Genomic DNA, 14,961 nt, shown 5'->3' with positions numbered 1-14,961 from the left:
AGCTATCTTATCAACGTCAGGGCTTCGCTAAAACGTATAAGACCGACCTGTCAAAGAAATTACGGCGAAGACTCATAATTGCAGAGGTCATACGACCTAGCACATATCACTGTATTATGCCCTGAACAGTTGCAAATAGTCTACTACTGAGACTTTTCAAAGGCTCCTGAGAGGCACCGTCGTTCTTGCAAGAGTTGATCTTGGCGACAACCTCCGTCAAGGCGTCTAGAAGCAGCTCTATTCTGTTTGTAAGTTCCTTATCGCCGCTGCTGCGATGGGGTGTGAACACTTTGCGTATTGTGGTCTTGTAGCTCGCACCTCTGGCAGAATCGTCAACTAACCCATGACCCCCGTTGCTATGTATCGAAGTATGGTGATCTTGAAAATAAGAAGTGGTTGGCGAATGAGATGTCACTGGCGGAGTGCTTTGACCGTGGCTGAAAGCTGGTGACGGGGCCGTCCATCCAGCCAGCGCCGAAGCGGATCTTGGCTTCCCAGCCTTGTCTCCAACACTCATTTCAACGACCTTGATCTCCTTGGCACGCAAGCTGATCATCACAGAACGAGATTTTACACGAGCATAGTCACAATCATTATGATAGAATAGCAAGTCATTCTTCATTGCAGTCATCACTTGGTTTTCGAGTCTCAGACTCACTGGACACAGTTGCACAGCATATTCTGGCCTAAACTCATCAACAAACGCAACGTTGGGCATGAGTGGCTTTTGTTTGTATATCTTCTCTTCATTCTTCCTATTCGAAATAGAGACCTCCAAAGTGTCTTCCAGCATTTTTTTAAAAGAGAACTTTGCGTTCATCACACGCTCACATTTTTTGCGAACGGTATCCTTGTTTACTTCGTCCAATCCTCTGGCATGGTCATTGGCAAGTGGAACCACCAAGGCACATCTTGTTCTTCTGAGACTAACGGCAGGAAACTCGGTAGCACGCAGAGGCTGATCATCGGTCGCCAGAGTGAGATTATATACATCAAGCATAGACTGTGCTCTAGACAACCTCATTCTGCTTTTTCCGGTGGATGATGTGGCAGCGTCCCAGTGGAAATCCTCTTGCTCGACAACTGGTGATGGTGAGTTGAGGGACTGTAATGATGGGCGCTTCTGAAGGTCAGTGGATATAGCATGCTCGCTACCTTCACTATGGTGGTAATGATGAGGCTCATGCAAATACGTCTGGCCGGATGCAAAGGAGTTCCTCCACTTATCTAGGAACGAGCTGCCGATTTTTGAAAACGAATAATTTGAAGCACTCGAAGATAAGGATGAGTTGAGCGAGGACGATAAATGAGCTATGGAAGACGATGTAGACATTGAAGGTTTTCCATGAATAGGTATGTGTTGCGTCGTAGAATTTAACGTGGTCTCTATTGATGGCTTCTCAACGAAAGAAACGCTAGCAGCCGGGACAGCCTTTCCTGGAACTTCCCATCCCTTTTGGGAAGAAACTGATATAGAGAGAGAATCGTCCGAGGAGCCTGCAATGCTGCTGCGAGTCAGATGTCCCTTCTTGATTGGTATAGGTTGGGCTAAACGAGTATGATCAGAGTCTGGGGTGCGAGAGAGTTCGTGAGTATCTGTCGTTTCCGGGATCGATCCTGGGGTTGCTGTAGGATCCGAAAAAGGCGTCACCGTTCTTCTTGGGCGTTCGGACGCACAATGGCTATGATTAAAGAAAGTTTCTTGAGATGATGTTGTTGTGATATAGTCATTTTCATGAGATTCATTCCAATCTGCATATTTGAGACTCCTCTTATAGTCTTCATCGCTGATGCAGCTTTCAAATTGGATATCGGGTATAAGTCCATTAAGAATAAATATAAGTTTTTTAGCAACCATTGAGTTGCCTGTCATTACTAAGATTCTCGTGATCTCCTTGGTAGTGCCGGGTTTACTGGAGCCACGGAGACTATCCGCTATCAGGTGCCGTAGTGGGAGTAGAACGGCAAACAAGCTTGCTAAAAATGTATTGGATTGGGTTCCCTCCGCTTCATTAAAGCCAGTAACGACATGAGGATTATGGTGCGGATGTGAATTGTGGAAGTGGGCATTGCTAGCGAAGTTTGAGTGGGTTGAGGAAACAATGTTTCTGCCATCTTTGAATTCCAACCAATTTATCACTTCCAAGGCCCAGTTCACAAGAAATGCATTGAAACGAGAGCTCGCGTGGTATGCCGAGTGTTTCATCATACTGTAGGAGTTGACCAAGCGAGGGGTATTGTAGTTGTAGTGGACTAGGCTGAATAGCTTTTGCACCTGACGCAGAAGGTCCGAGTCCGCTTGTAAGAGCTCTGAGGGAAATGATATGCGCCTGTTGGCTATATAGGGACACATGCCGTTGACGGTGGAGTATTTTATGACGGAAAGAAGTTTCTTAGTAACCAATTTTTGCAAGATCACCAAGTAGTGAGAGATGACTTCCCAATTTTGAAATAGCACATCGTCCACAGACTGCTCCTGTGAAAATGGGATCACTATGCCGAGAGCAAAGCGAGAGTTGACGGTATACTTATTGGACACAGTCAACGATGGGGCAAGTTCCGGAGAAGAAGACGCCTGGCCCGCCAGAAGAGACAGGGGAAAAGAATATGACGACTCTCTGACAGGAAATGTAGGTGTAGGTTCCCAACAAGGGTCTGGGTCGTGAGGCTGTTCAGGGACTATTCCCAGAGTATCAGGAATCAGAAACAATTTCGTCACCAACACCGCCTGAAAGGAACCATGAACAGAGTTGAACTGTGGGAGCAAATGCACTTTAGTGGCCGTGTGAGACTCCGAAGACGGAAGCCCCCTGCCAAACATGTACTCGTTGAGCTCTGTGACGTTGTGAAGAAGCTTCGACGTGAGAATATTCTTTGACGCTACCAGAGCCCGCAGAAACTGCAACATCGAAAGTGTTTGAGACAACTGCTCTGCACTCTCCTCCGAGGGGCTCGTGGGGGAGCGCATCAGAGACGCCAGTCGGAGCTCCAGCAGAGATCTCGGTCTCAGGGGCAGCGGAGTCCGCAGCTGGCACCCCGATCCTGAAGCAGGAGTATCATGACGATCTGCAGAGTCAAAAAGCACCTGTTTGGAGCGCAAATTGCCTCCATCCTGCGAGACAACTAGACGGAACCGGCGCCTGCTGAAGGTATGCGGCCGTAGCTGGCTGGCACACAGCAGACCATACAAGATCTCTCTAGTATATGAGTCCTCATAGCTGTTTGACGTTGAAGTGGCCAGCTTTGGAGGTCCCTGGGCGCCAGGCCCATTATGCGGTGTGGAAACAGGCAGTTGTTGCTGCTTAAAGAGACGTCCTAGCATAGTTCATCATACGGCGAGTCAAGGCAACTGGTGGTGTAGATATAAATAATTTTATTAGATAGAATGCTTAAAGTTATGCTGATAAATCCACCTTCTTGCCTGATTTCGCTATTTTGTCGGATTCGGAGTATGGGGGGATCTGTTGATATCGCTGATTTTAGATTCTAGGTTAATAAGGACGCCCTCGCTTACCGCGCACGGAATGCCCCATACAGTAGGCGAAGAGAGCGCAATAGGAAGCTGGAGGCGATAGTATGGGGAAGGAAAAAGGAAAGAGAGAAGAGAAGAGAGGTAAAAAAAAATAACGATACTCGAGGTTATTATAGCCTAACTTAGGAAGCAGCCTAGTTTATTTTAGCACTTACTGGGATTGTAGTAGTTTCCGGCTCCCTATGTGAGCTAGAGTCGTGTGACGTCCACGAAGCATGCGCTTAGATAGGCTGAGACATTATGACTGAAGATAGTACAAACATCTCCTATTGAAATTGAATAAATCGATGGGAGGGACGCTAGACAATCAACAATTGAAGTTTGAAGCCTTTTTTCGATTTTTTTTTAATTTCTTTTCCGGGATGGCACAATTCACACTCATTAGTTGCATCCACATTATCAACTTGCAGCCATTTTGCAGCCATTACACCGCCCTATCCCACAAGACGCTTCTCTATGCTCAAGCAATCTGTTTCTTTGAGAGTCGTTACTGCTTCATGACGTGCTCAAGTGCGTTGAGAAGTACATTGGCATGGGTTGGCTCGAACACTAACGATGGCCTCAATCTGACAGACCTCTCTCCACAGCCACCAATGTTGACACCGGCTCCACGCATCTTCAACAACAACTCATTTCTGTGGGTTGGACTTTCACAGTCCCATGCAATGAAGGTGCCAAAGTTCTCGCCACGCAAGTTTTGCATCTTGTGGGGGTATTTGCCCGCGATTACCTCAAGCTCCTTGTACAAGTAGCCGCCTGTAGCAGCGGTTCTCTCCACCAAATTGTTCTTGGTCACCTCCTGGTAGATAGCCCTGGCAATAATCGCCTTGGATGGGTCGCCACACCACGTGTTAAACTGTCTGTATGGCTGAGATGGCTGCAACTCAGGGTCAGAGAAGTAGAAGCCTGCTGCCTGGAACTTCTTGGAGAATGTCACCATGTCTGGAGGGTCCTGCAAGTTCCAGTGCTCATGGGCCCAGAACTTGCCCAGGGCACCGACACCGGTCTGGACTTCGTCGACGATCATGAGAATATCGTGCTTTCTGGTGATACGTCTCAAATCCTGAAAATATTCAGCAGAGGCGTGGTTGTCACCTCCCTCGGACTGGACGGGCTCCACAATGATTGCAGCAATCTTGCCGGGAGGATGGGACTCGATGATCTCCTCGAATCTGGCCAAGCAACGCTCTTCTTCGGCAGCGTTCTCCCTGATGTGGTCCTTCAAGGGGTACTTCAATTCAGGAAACGGAGCCACGGGCCAGTCGAAAGCCGGGATGTCCATCTTGTGGAGAGCTTTTGAACGAGTGGTCGAAAGAGAGCCGAAAAGGCGGCCGTGGAACCCCTTTTCGAACGAGAGGATCGTTCTGTCTGAAGCACCAGGAGTCTTGTTGAGCATCACCGATTGCAACTCCTCGTCGGTGAAGTCCATCTTCCCCCTGGCCTTGGCTGCTTGGTACATGAACGCAGCCTTATATGCGGTCTCGTTAGCGCATGAACCAGAGAGAGCAGTCCACACTTTGGACATGCCAGGAGGAGCAGCAGCCAAGATGCCCTCTTCCAAGATTTTGGCGTAGTCGTCCTGAGGAAAACATGCCAAAGCTGGTCTGTTGACCAACGCAGACGCCATTTCAGGCGAAGAGGCAGCCTCCAAAAGCGCAGGGTTGTTGTAACCCAAAGGAATGGACGAGATCTGGCAGTAGACATCGAGCAACTGGTTGCCGTCAGCGTCTGAGATGTAGTTGCCCACGGAATTGCGGTAGTCTGTGACAAAGTAAGCAGCACGATTGTCGAACACTTCGCCCAAGTGCTTGTTGAGCTGAACGGATCTGGGGCCAGGAATCGTTTCTGTCACGATGTGGGGGCCCTTTGGCTCATGAGGGTAGTATTTTGCAGCCACCAGCGCTGCCCCTGGCTTCACCGAGGCGCCAGCAGCTGCAGCCGTGGCGTGGGCTCTGCGGGCCAAAGCAGTCAATCCGCGTGATCTGAGCATGCTATTAGGAATAATCAAGAATGGGTTTTCTGCAACAGCGTGAGTTGCTGAAGCTTATATATGGATGGGCTGATAAGACGACTGCACAAATGCTTACTGTATTCGTAAAGTTAGCGGGAGAGGAGGCGCGCTAAGGGTCGCTTAACTATGGGCCACAAAACGGGCGCCGGTGGGGCCACAGGGCTGAAAATGGACCACGATTCCCGAACGGCCCCACGATTCCGGCACCTCTCCAGCGAGAGGGCAGACTGTGGAGGAAGTAGGAAATGGGAGTTTAAGGAATAAAAACGAGAGATTTAAAGGCATTTGAATAGAGATTTTGAACAGTAGAAATTGTACTGTATTCTGATTCTGGGATCCGTAAATTTGGTTCTGTGGAAGTATGGGTGCATTGGTTACAGTGCTTGCCATAGAAGCGTACTCTGGGGCCTAGTGCAGGGAGGGACTGAAGTTCGCAATATTTCTTACTTAGCGCACTTATCTGAGATAGACGAAGAAGGGAGGAAACAGAAAAGGGAGCCATCAAACTAACTATAGAAGGTGTCCAACAGAAAGATTCTTCAAGAATCCTTTGTAAAAGACTTTGTAGCTCATTTTGTTGTGGTCTGTGGGGTAATGTGGTGGCCAGTTACTCTTAGCGCTTTGGAGTGGTTGCGAATTCCAAAGGAGGCAGCCTGGAGGGTGACGATCACTATCACACGCTAGATCTTGGAAAAATGCTTGCTAATATAGACAGTCTGATGAAAGATATAATTGCAAAGGCATCATTGGATTCGGATACGGTGGGGTTGTGGGGGAAAAGAAGACCTCTGCCCTGCTTGTACTGGAGTAGTATAGTGAGCCTTTTGCACCCAGTTGTTGCTGAGTCAAGGTCTATTTGTGACTTTTGACGGCACCAAATCCAGGGCCACTTTTTGGGTGTTAAATTGGACACTAGAATTTCCAAAGTTGCCTCACATACTGAAGACTTTATAGGAAACCTTCATTAGTGCAATTACATTCGAGTTAAAAGGAAATTGGCTAATTAAACCACATGAGTCTGAACCCCCTAAGCCATTTCACTTCGGTAAGAGTTTCCAAATAGTTTTCTATGCCATCAAATATGAAAGTGATTTCTGAGCGCCACCATTGTACCATTATGTATATTATATCTCCGATTACAGTCATGTTCGTGAGTCTACTATTACTATTACTAGTAGGTATGCATGATCCGCTCAGTATTCACTCTGAAGCTGAATTCTGACACAAATGGCTCAGACAGATTACAGTTGAAGCACTAAAAGGTAACGGTGTTCATCTGAGTTTTTGGTTGAGCATCCGAACATTTATTCTACAGTGCTGCAAGTATCTCTCCCCATACCGGCAAGGCCATACGGATATTCAAAACTGAACACTACAAACTCTGCTTAATTATTTATGGGGTGTTTAGTAATTGGAGTCAGTCTAGAAGATCCAAAGCTAGCAGGCTGGGATACATGTCACTACTTTCGAAGATATCTACACTCAAGATTAACTGCTCAAGCATTTAGCCGAAAAGGCGCTATGCGGTCTTTCTCCCGACCTCTCTTCACAAACGGCTCGCAAGCGCTAAATAAACCTCTTTCGAAAAATCGACTGTATTGCATATCTTTATACTGGCTGGGTATCACAAAAGTGCCTTTGAGTTGTCTTCGCCGTCAAAGAATCTCCTTTTCTCACTCATGCTCTTATCAGCATATGCCTGTGTGGCTCAGCCTTGGTCATTTCAGAGCCATTTTGCAGCCAAGAGAAACACCAAATTTTCAGTCTTACTTCACGTAAATTAGACCGTAAAACTAGCTTTGAGCTACAAGGGGACAAGAATAGCCTCAACAGTCGATCTCAATGAATTCTAACCCCAATCCGGTTCCCTTATAGAAGTGCTTCGAGGCATTGAGGCTCAGGATTCCTGCAGGAATATGAAGGACCCCGAATTGAATCGCAATTGAATCATACTCCTACAAGATCACAGATATAGTAGCAGAATGCCTGAGGACGGTCATTTTAAGAAACTCATCAACAAGATTAGCGGTCAACCAGAATCGTATTCTCGAAAGTCAAAGTACACCTTTGGCAAGACATTGGGGGCAGGCTCATTTGGCATTGTTCGTTATGCTAGAGACAACGAGACCGGCGAGGACGTGGCAGTGAAGATCATCTTGAAAAAGGCTCTCAAAAGCAAAGAGCACGAACAGTTCATCGTGGATGAGCTCTCTTTGCTACAGGAGCTCAAACATCCTCACATTGTTGGCTTTAGAGACTGGTTTGAATCAAAGGATAAGTTTTACTTGGTGACTCAATTGGCTACAGGAGGTGAATTGTTCGACAGAATTGTCCAGCAGGGAAGATTCACAGAACACGATGCCTCAATTGTGGTAACCCAAATGCTTGAAGCTATCAAGTACTTACATGACAGGAATATTGTCCATAGAGACATCAAGCCCGAAAATGTGCTTTATCTTACGGAAAAGCCTGATTCGGCCATTGTACTTGCAGACTTTGGTATTGCCAAAAAACTTCAAGACCCCAAAGAGAAGCTCATGAGCTCAGCGGGCTCTTTTGGTTACGCTGCTCCTGAAGTGATCACGGGCACAGGGCATGGCAAACCATGTGACATTTGGTCCTTGGGTGTTGTCACATACACGATTTTATGTGGATATTCTCCCTTCAGATCGGAGAACGTGCAAGATTTCATTGCTGAGGTGAGACACAACGATGCGGTTGTTTTCCACGCTGATTACTGGCGAACCGTTTCCAAAGATGCCCGTAGGTTCATCATCAAGGCCCTCCAGTACGACCCTGAGCGCCGTGCAACCGCCGACCAACTCTTGAACGATCCATGGCTCGTGAGCATCGCCAAGAAGCACAGTGACGCTGACTTGTTGCCTAATTTAAAGCAAAACTTCGACGCCCGGGGCAAGTTCCGCCAAGCAATCGAGGTGGTGAAGTTGGCAAACCGTATCAAGAAACTCAAGCAATTGCAAACCGAAGAAGACGACGACCCTAACGAGATAAACCTTTTCGGTGACGAGGGATCTGTTGTCAGTGATAGCGATTTACCAGACACAAACAAGGACAGCGACAGTCAGACCGAAGTCAAAACAAAAGGCGGGGCGCTCTTCAACTGGAAGAAGATCAACGAGTCACTTGCCGACGCCGAGAATGAATCCACTGCATCGTTGAGCTCCAAGTCGTCTCATCGCAAGAGTGCTGACAAGTCATCCCTTACATCCAGTGCATTTGTTCAGTTGGTTCAGGCAGCCACAGAAAACAAGGAGCGAGTATCTGAGTTCCAAAGGAAGGAGGGATCTCAAGAGAGGTAAGAGTCAAGAAGAGAGAAAAAAAAAATGTAAATGACGATTTTGGGGAATTAGGGGTTGTACCCGTGGTCAAGCCAGAGCAATTTTTTCTCTTATACTTCGGATGTTTTGAATAAACAATTGTACACTTTGTGTCAAGTTGAGTATCCCTGAACAGTTTCAAATGCATGCAATTTCTAGTAGTTCAGTAACACCATCATTGCAGAAATGGTCATCAGGTGCACAGCGACTACCAGTATTGGGGATACAGTTGAAGGGGGGCTCCTGACCAAATTCAGGGATGTCAGACAAGTAATGACACGTGAGAGATTCTGTGAACCCTGCTTTAGTTTTGGTGGCGATGCATCGAATTAAGTGAGACAGCTTCAAGCATGATTCGCCCGGTGAGCCACAATATGGAGGTAAAACCCTTAGAATACCTGACATACGGCAGATACAACGGGATGCCTCTATACAACTACTCTGTAATATGACTTCACCACGAAGTAAGCACTCGGGCCGTTTCAAGAACGCGTGAGACGCCGAAAAACGGATAAGCGACTGATTGGGAGTCACGGTAAATTTTACTCAGGTATGCGTTGCAATGAAGCCATGCTCATACAGAATGCAAAGTAATGTAAAGTTTAAAGAAGCAGGGAAAACATGGGGCCAGAACAGTACTGAGAGTGTACCGGGTTTTTGAGCGGGATGAAGTGATACGAGAATGCTTGAGGTAGAAGGGGCAATTCGTTTTTGTTTGACCAGCCACCAGCTTCGGAAAGCTCTCGTCGGCAAAAGTTGTGTTCAAGCCCAGATTAAAACACCGTGCATGGCGGCTAATGTGGAACACTCCTTGCCCATCGTTTAGTGAGGAATGAGGAGACTCCGTCGGGGGAAACAGAAGAGGAGGTGAGACATGGGCAGTTGTTTGGAAGCAAAATCGCTTTCATTGAGAGCAATTGGTGGGGAGAAGATGATGCAACATTGAGGTTTGCAGTTACGAGGGTATCAAGAATTGCAACAAGAAATGAGGAAAAACAAGAAATAAAACATTTCTATAGGGGTATGAGCGTCAAGAAGCAGATTCTATCAGTTGACAAACACCGATCTAGACAAAGTCAAGGGGTGCCCTTGCTGATTGCAAATTGCACTTGTGGTGACAACACTTCTCCCTATGCGAGTGGTTAAAAAAGCTTCCACAAAAACTCCCCAGCGCCTGTATTTCCCTATCGGGATTTCGCCTGTTTTGGCCGTTGTAGACACCCATTCCACACGACTCAGCCATGCTTCTATCAAATTCTCTGTGGTGCTTTTGCCGCCCACTCTACATATCTGACCCCCCAGTCACCATGTTTTTCTAAGTCTTGGTTTGGTGCTCGAAACCAGTGTTGCCCAGGGATGTAGCATCAACGTTCGTAACAGCTCGAGGAGTTACGGATTGATTGGTGAGAGCAAGTATCCTTGTTGCTTGGCTGAAACAGAATCAACGACTCCCTTCGTCGCTCCTCGTCTCTCTCTCTATCTTTCCCGTTCTCTTGCGCTTTGCATGAGAAGAAGCTTTTAGGCGAGGAGCCTTGCTCGGGATTCCGGTAGTTGCGAAGAGCTCAGCATGATGATCACTTCGTTCGATTGTAATCTTGTATTTATTTTTCCAGACATTGTTCTCACCCATTGGCTTTGGAAGACCCACTCACTTGAACAATGCTCGGCCCCCGCAATACTGGCATTGATGGCTAGACTTTGTTTGGCTCCCAGTTGAATCAACCCGTCAGGTTGGAACAATGCCTTACGATTTTCTGCAACCATTGACGCACAGCATTAGCCTCGAGTATGCCCCGTAGACAATGTGTGTCACTTTACCGCCTACAATCGGTTTATAATGTCATTAGCCGTGAAATTAGTCTATAATACCTATACCATTAAAGTCGACCTCGAGAGGGAGTAGCCGAGTCATAATCAAACATCATCGTCATCATCATATTGGGGAGGGAATCATGAGAGCATTTGCAACCTCGGAGGGCCTTTACAAGCCCACGTTGGTGGTCAACAACTCCGATGAAAGACCCAAGTTGAGCGCATCGTTAATGTCTGAGGCGTCTGGCTCCATCTTCAAAAAGTCCTCGTCCAAGCCGCCCGTCAAATCGGTGCCCGCACCGGAAAACACATCAGCACTGTAGCCGCCGGAGGAGGGGCCGTTGACAAAGTCAGCCATGTCGGCAAAGGGCATTTCTTGGTAGTCTTGAGGAGCCACAGTGTCTGCTGGGCCAACCTCGTAGTTGTAGCTCAAAGAACCAATAGGACTCTGCTCTGGCACCTGAGGCATGTGGGACATGGCCAACGAAGAGTCCTCGTCGCCAAATATCGATTTCAGGTGTGAAAAAAGCGAGTAAGGCTTCTCGAGGCCGCCTGTGGGACCGGCTGCAAGTACGTCCGGCTGAGTCTTCGAAGGCATTTGAGCGGCCATGTTCAAGTCGGTATCAGAGAAGGCTCTGGAGGCCCCAAAACCGGCAGCAGTGGAATCGTCGAGCGTGAAGGCCGGATTGACCATTGCTGGCGGCATGTGAGGGGTCTGGAAATGGTTGGGAGCATGCTTCTTGGGCGAAAGCGCCGACTCGGGAGTTTCCTCCTTGATCTGGTCGTGGGACCTCTTGCGCGAAGACACTGGCAGGTGAAGAGACGAAACCGACAGTTCGGTGTCTTTGAGCAGGAGATTGGTGCTGGACGCAGACGAAGTCAAGTCGGAGCCTGCCTTCTCGTCGTGCAAGTACTCCCAGCACATGTCACCATACGTTTTCGGGGTCATGCCGGTGACAGACTTGAACACACGGTGAAAGTGCCACGCCGAGAGCTTCAGCTTGGCGGCAAGCTCCTTGAAGCCTAGCACGCCGCCTCTCCTCTTTCTCTTCTTCTTGCCAGCAGAGTCGCTGGAGCCATCGTCTGAGGAAGGAGAATTGGGATTGGAAGGCAGCAGGGGGTTCATGATGGAGACGGCCGCGGCGAGAGCCAAATGCCGACAAGCCAAATCCACCAACCTGTAGTGTTCCGAGTTGTTTTTCGAAACCGACGCCGACGCCGACGCCGATGACGAGGGGCCGCCGCTCGAAACAGCTCCAGCAGCGGTGCTCTGTCTTCTCACAAGCTCCTTGTCGTCCTTGTCGTCCAAGGAGGGCAACATAAAGCCAATCAGGGCATTCACATCTCTCACGGTCTGGATCAAGAGGTTCACGTCAATGTGAGGAGTCAGGGTAGGGTCGCAGCTTTCACAAGGAACGTAGCCCAAGTCCATTGCTTCCTGGCAGGTATTGACAAACTCAATTTCAGTCTGGCACTCAGACACTGGGTAGGCGTCGCAGTCGGGGCGACAAAACCGCTTGTTCAGCCTGTTGCACACCAAAAACGAGTTGGCGGCAAATGGGTCCAGAAACTGGTAAGCTTTCCACCTGGCAGATTCCGACGAGTAAGGCATGGTCGAATAGACTGGGAGGGGGGGAGTGGTGGTTAAAAGAAAAAGGGACAGGGTAGTTATGTAGTAGGGAGGTAAGTCACCGGGTTAGGGAAGTGACACGAAGAGACACACGGGTAGTAGTAGTACTTTGATGGGGAGCGGTTGTTGTTTTGGGCAATTGAGAGTAGACACTCTTGTATGAATTTGATGTGTGGCTAGGGAAAAGAACAGAAGGGTCAAGGAGGAAGAAAAGGCGGTGTTTTTATATTCGGTAGCGGGATCCCCAAATGTGGGACAAGGCCGGTGCTGCGGGTAGACGCTCATGGATGCCTGCGCGCATCTGCAGTGCGGCAGTGACGTGCGACGCATGCACTTTCTCTTGGGGGAGACGTGTGGCGGGAAAATGACACTCTTTAGGCGGGCCACAGCCAGCACGGATGTCTGAGAAAGGGGGAAGAATGTGTTTGAGTGACGTATCATTTGATGATACATTTAGGTCTGGTTTAGTTGGTACTGTTAGGCCAGCCAGCCAACGGAGTTCCGGCTGTATGCCGGATAAGTCTTCAAATACCATGAGTGGGTTGCACCATATGGATGATGAGGGTTGGCACGGGCTTGTGTGCAGTTCCGCACTTACCTTGGGTAACCCTCATTTTTCCAATTTCTCTCTCAATCGTGCTCTCAACCACAAGGGCCTTCTGGAATTACGTAGCGCAATGCACCCTGTACAGGGTGCAGCATGTATGACGCAGGTTCGGTAGATAGGACGCATCCACATATGCGCGCCTTTCCCAACAATAACCTCGCCCATGATAATTGTGGCACGGGCTCCTACAACGTTTCTCATATCGCTCCAAGCACTCGATGATGTGCTCCACTACAATGCTAGGAATATTCAGAAGCGGATATAGAAGCAGTTCTCAAGATTCGTAGAGTTTTTGCTTGTAGAACCCCATGTGTCTCAGGTGGAACTCCCTCGTGCCTCCTCCAAGGTCTTACCTTTGCAAACTCGGTTCTTTGTACAACCTCTTGGCCACTCAAGTACCTCGCCTCTTGCACGCTCCGCTACTCATTTCAATTCTCTTCACATCTCTCCTTTTATTATTTCCGTCATTTCTCTTGCTTGTGGTCAATGTTTAACCGAACTGCGTGCGTGGGCGGGTGGTGTCCCACATTTGCATATGTTATTCGGTGGCTAGTAGTTCACCTTGTCTCATTTGGAATTCTACCGCCGCTCCCGCCGCCTACAAAGAAAAAAAAAAAAAAAATTCCAGCGTTCTGAGGCTGTTAATTTTTCTTAAACGGGTGTCCTCGTCTATTTTGCGGCTTTCCAGAGGAAGCTAATTATTATGTAAAGCTGTGGCCCAAGAACCACCACTACATCTCTAGTCTCAGATATATACTTGCTACACACATAACTTGTCAGACATCTTTCAGACAACTTAGCTGGTTGGGAACCTCTGCGTAGGCACCTACCATTTTGGAAAATTCATCGTCCGAAAAATCATCTCCACCAAGATGCCCAGACGCCACTCTGTGCCACACTGACCGCAACCTTCGTCTCTTTACCCCCTCGAGCAGCGCACCGCTTGCCAAACCCGTGGCGAGAGGATGGGTTTTTTGGAAATCACCTCGGCTATCATGTATGGCGCTACCTGCGTCAATGAAAACGCCAGGGTTCCGAGGTGTCCATGGTTGTTTGCACAAAAAGAGACGGATAGAGGCGGGTTTGCCATTAGGAATTGGTGAAGGTGTTACTACCGAGGACGAGGATCGGTGATGGCTACGTAACCAGAGAGTGAGTGATCGTGGTTTACGTCATTGGAAGTGGAGGAGGTGGTTAGCTGCTGCTGATGTCTCAGTTGCTCAAGATATCTGAGACAGAAACCCACCGAGGAGAGAGGTTTGTAGATAATCTGTGGATGTATGCATTTCTCTACAGATGATTCGTCAGATACTTCGGTGGTGCCATCTTGAGAGTGATTCCCTTACATAATTATAAATAGGATACTGGTGCCGAAGGCCGCTAGGAGGTGCCACGAGCAACAGGTGGCGCAGAACCGCCATACCTCAGCAGCGTCGATGCAACAGCACACGTTGTTAGCATCATCATTAACACTAACTGTTTAAAAGCAGTAGAGATGTGCACTTATATCATGGGTGGGGCTTAGGCTGCAAAAACCTTCGTCATGGATTTGCCCTGATATACACCACAGCTCATAGCTCACACAGCGGCCATTGAGGCCGGGCTGCTTAATCACAAAGGGGATCCTATTGTGTTCACTTGTGGCTGCGAGCTGCCTATTGTGCGCGGCCATTGATGCAGACGCTCGTGGCTGGTGTCGCTGGCATGTCCTATGTCACTGGACGTGCAGCTTCATGTATCGCTACTATTATTTTGCCGCTGCAGGCCCCCTTGTGGCGAGTGGATCCTGTGGCTAGTGCGGCCTCGCTTAAAATGTTCCACGGAATAGAACATCTTTGGGTTAGACGTTTTCGCCTGCCCGTCGAGGAAGAGAAGCGGCCTGCTTGATCCCGCTTATGTTGGCGACGGCTCTCAAAACCATGGTTGATTGTTCGTGGTATGTGCTCTGGTGAGATCGGCTCAGATCGTATAGGCACGCTTCAGGGTCTAAGACATGTGCGGCAATCGCTCTCGACGTTACCACTTTTGCCC

At 48.4% G+C, this 14,961-nt stretch overlaps 4 protein-coding genes across 4 annotated transcripts; 1 reads left to right on the top strand and 3 right to left on the bottom strand. All coding sequences in view use genetic code 12, as the record gives it.

Annotated features, from left to right (window-relative positions):
* Positions 1 to 106: 106 nt before the first annotated feature.
* CJI96_0002017 (uncharacterized protein) lies at positions 107 to 3,322 on the bottom strand (the record flags this gene model as incomplete). The annotated part of the gene is made up of 1 exon (XM_029035511.2): positions 107 to 3,322. One exon carries the CDS (start codon positions 3,320 to 3,322, stop codon positions 107 to 109), a length of 3,216 nt encoding a protein of 1,071 aa, XP_028890753.2.
* Positions 3,323 to 4,019: 697 nt separating this feature from the next.
* Positions 4,020 to 5,522, bottom strand: UGA11 (Uga11p; the record flags this gene model as incomplete). The annotated part of the gene is made up of 1 exon (XM_029035512.2): positions 4,020 to 5,522. One exon carries the CDS (start codon positions 5,520 to 5,522, stop codon positions 4,020 to 4,022), a length of 1,503 nt encoding a protein of 500 aa, XP_028890754.1.
* A 2,003-nt stretch (positions 5,523 to 7,525) lies between these two features.
* CMK2 (calmodulin-dependent protein kinase) lies at positions 7,526 to 8,863 on the top strand (the record flags this gene model as incomplete). The annotated part of the gene is made up of 1 exon (XM_029035513.2): positions 7,526 to 8,863. One exon carries the CDS (start codon positions 7,526 to 7,528, stop codon positions 8,861 to 8,863), a length of 1,338 nt encoding a protein of 445 aa, XP_028890755.1.
* Positions 8,864 to 10,862: 1,999 nt separating this feature from the next.
* Positions 10,863 to 12,305, bottom strand: ADAEC (Adaecp; the record flags this gene model as incomplete). The annotated part of the gene is made up of 1 exon (XM_029035514.2): positions 10,863 to 12,305. The coding sequence occupies one exon, from the start codon at positions 12,303 to 12,305 to the stop codon at positions 10,863 to 10,865; it is 1,443 nt and encodes a 480-aa protein (XP_028890756.2).
* Between the last annotated feature and the right edge of the window lie 2,656 nt (positions 12,306 to 14,961).

Source organism: Candidozyma auris, chromosome 2 (genome assembly GCF_003013715.1).
Source record: "Candidozyma auris chromosome 2, complete sequence".
In the NCBI taxonomy this organism is placed as follows: domain Eukaryota; kingdom Fungi; phylum Ascomycota; class Pichiomycetes; order Serinales; family Metschnikowiaceae; genus Candidozyma; species Candidozyma auris.
Note: the sequence above shows the minus strand (reverse complement) of the source record. Positions and strands in the feature narration are given on the sequence as shown.